This window comes from Chiloscyllium plagiosum, chromosome 32, assembly GCF_004010195.1.
Source record: "Chiloscyllium plagiosum isolate BGI_BamShark_2017 chromosome 32, ASM401019v2, whole genome shotgun sequence".
NCBI lineage: Eukaryota > Metazoa > Chordata > Chondrichthyes > Orectolobiformes > Hemiscylliidae > Chiloscyllium > Chiloscyllium plagiosum.
In genome coordinates this window covers 17,947,236-17,949,838 of record NC_057741.1, presented here as the reverse complement: position 1 = coordinate 17,949,838, position 2,603 = coordinate 17,947,236, and the positions used below count along the sequence as shown (strand labels likewise).

The 2,603-nt window shown below is 43.4% G+C and overlaps 1 protein-coding gene across 2 annotated transcripts in view; it reads left to right on the top strand.

Annotated features, from left to right (window-relative positions):
• The first annotated feature begins 445 nt into the window (after positions 1-445).
• Positions 446-2,603, top strand: part of ucp1 (uncoupling protein 1) — a 15,023-nt gene continuing 12,865 nt past the window's right edge. The window contains exons 1-3 of one of the 2 annotated variants that reach the window (XM_043674138.1): positions 446-588; positions 1,553-1,710; positions 1,908-2,121. In XM_043674138.1, coding sequence (XP_043530073.1) covers positions 1,585-1,710; positions 1,908-2,121 — 340 coding nt within the window. In that variant the 5' untranslated portion in view covers positions 446-588; positions 1,553-1,584. Of the gene's footprint in view, positions 589-1,552; positions 1,711-1,907; positions 2,125-2,603 lie in introns of both variants that reach the window. The other variant, XM_043674137.1, reaches the window with a different exon arrangement.

The following is a 2,603-nucleotide window of genomic DNA, read 5'->3' as shown; positions in this document are numbered from 1 at the left end:
TAAAGTTGAGTTGTTGAGAAATTGACAGCAGCACTTTTTTGTCGCTTGTGAAAGTCGAACAGATTAAACACCTATCCCAAATTTTACAAGATGTTGAGCAAAGTCTTCTCACTTCCAATTTGTTTTGGGTTCTCGTTTTCAATAGCAATGCTTCACAGTAAATATTTACAGATAACGTAAAACCCATAAACGAACCCATAACATCCTCATCTTTGTACGTCATTTAGCGGCTCCAAAATCACTCTCTGCTGCTGGAGATGTGTTCTTTCTGGGCCACTTAGGTCAACAAAGGTTAGAGTTGCACATTTTAGCCAAGCTTCTCGCTAATTCGATGGAACGTTGCCACACATTTAAACTGAGGTGGTGCTGATAAGGGTAATCAGCCCACACTTCCTACCTCGGAACGCCCAATTCTTGCTGCACTTTGGTTGTCTCACCCGAACTTGTCTTAGTTGCATAACAACAAAAACCCCAAAGGGGCAAAGCTGTGGTCATTTTAAAGGAACAGCAGTTGGTCGACATGGGCGAGGAATTCCTCAGGGGATTACTCTTCACTGTGCAGGGCGAGAAAGCACCAATCCGTTGAAGGTAATGGTGAGCCATTTGAAAGTATTGATCAGAAATCTGCAACGTTTGTCGTTATTGCTTGTACTGGAATTAAAAGGATTGTACTGTGGACTTACCGCACTTCTCACAGGGACGATCGTTATATTTTGTCACAAATTCCAGTTACGTTTTAACCAATGTCTAAGTAACTTGTACATGAAAACATCCTTCTGACTTAGGTACAAACGTTCCTGAATTTAATGATGTTCCTTGTTATTATTCAATGAGCAAGTTTCAGGCTGGATTCTCATCTGTGCTGATCTCAGATTGTTGTAGGGGAGACTGTGGTGAATTGACAATGTCACTGGATGTAGGTCCAGGCTAATGCCTTAAGGGTCGCCTATAGTGCAGTGGTGGTGTCCCAACCTCTGAACTAGTTTCAAGTCCCTCCATACTCCAGAGGGAGATCATAATGTTTCTGAAGAGGCTGATTCTAAAAAGAAACATTGTTTTATTTACAGAGGGACCTGGTCAATGAACTCTATTCAGTGAGTGCCTCCAGTGGAGAATTTATACACGGAGAGATGTTGGCAATGACTAAAACAGGGTTTGGGGTGATGCTGCACTTGGTTGAATAGCATTGACTGGGTGTGAAGGAGAGAGTTAATAGTGTGGAACCAGGCTCCAGCATTTTAGTTCTAGGCCTTTGGCCAAGAAACGGAGGTGGGAGTGGGGTCGTGGATAGATTATCTTGATGAAGAAAAGTGATGCTGGTGAATTCCATGGGCTAATAAGCAGAGCTGGTGTTTGCCATCAATTTACCAGGATTTAAAAGATGGAAATAAAATGGCGAGGTGCAGTGTAAAATAGAATAGTTAGGTGTCATGAAAAGTCAGTTTGTAGCAATGTACCAATAATATACACACAAAAAAATCAGGATCATAAAAGCAACTCAGGGTAACCTGAATAGCATTGTCGACAATATGATTACGTTATTTCTTTCTAGCACTTTGCAAAGTTCCACGGTCTGTGTTGAGGATGGTGGGCCTAAAACCTTCAAGCATTCCAGTGACTCCTGGTGTGCAGATCCTGAGTGCTGGCACAGCAGCTTGCTTTGCTGATCTCATCACATTTCCCCTGGATACGTCTAAAGTCAGATTACAGGTAACGGGCGGGGAGGGAGTAATCCGTTTTTATTTAAATAAAGAGTAAACTCTGAAGTATATCTGCACGTTTCGTTGCATGCGATTAATTTATTTTGCATGTTAATAAATTTTGCATAAATCAAATAAATCAGAACATGCGTCAGTTTTGCTCTCATGCTGCCGCCACTTGAACTCACACACTTGCACCTGGTTTAGATTCAAGGCGAAGCCACACGATCCTCAGAAGTCGGAGTTCCCAAAAGTATCAAATACCGCGGCGTCTGGGGGACAATTCGCACCATCGTCAGAACCGAAGGACCCAGGAGTTTGTACAATGGATTAGTTGCCGGCCTCCAGAGACAGATGATCTTCGCTTCAATAAGAATCGGACTCTATGACTCTGTAAAACAACTTTATACCGGACAGAATGGTAGTATGTAACCATTGGCCGGAGGAACTGTTATTTAAAATGCATATGTTTCAGCGCACAAATCAATGCACGAACTGGGGACTAGGAGACAGTTAACACAATGAATATATTCAGAAGGCAGTTGTAGACATTAGGTAAAAACAATGATTGCAGATGCTGGAAACCAGATTCTGGATTAGTGGTGCTGGAAGAACACAGCAGTTCAGGCAGCATCCAAGGAGCAGTAAAATCGACGTTTCTCGGCTTTTGCCTGTCCTCGGATGCTGCCTGAATTGCTGTGCTCTTCCAGCACCACTAATCCAGTTTCGGGCAAAAGCCCTTCATCAGGAATAAAGCCTGAAGCGTGGAGAGATAAGCTAGAGGAGGGTGGGGGTGGGGAGAAAGTAGCATAGAGTACAATATCTGGATCAGTGGTGCTGGAAGAGCACAGCAGTTCAGGCAGCATCCAACGAGCAGCGAAATCGACGTTTCGGGCAAAAGCC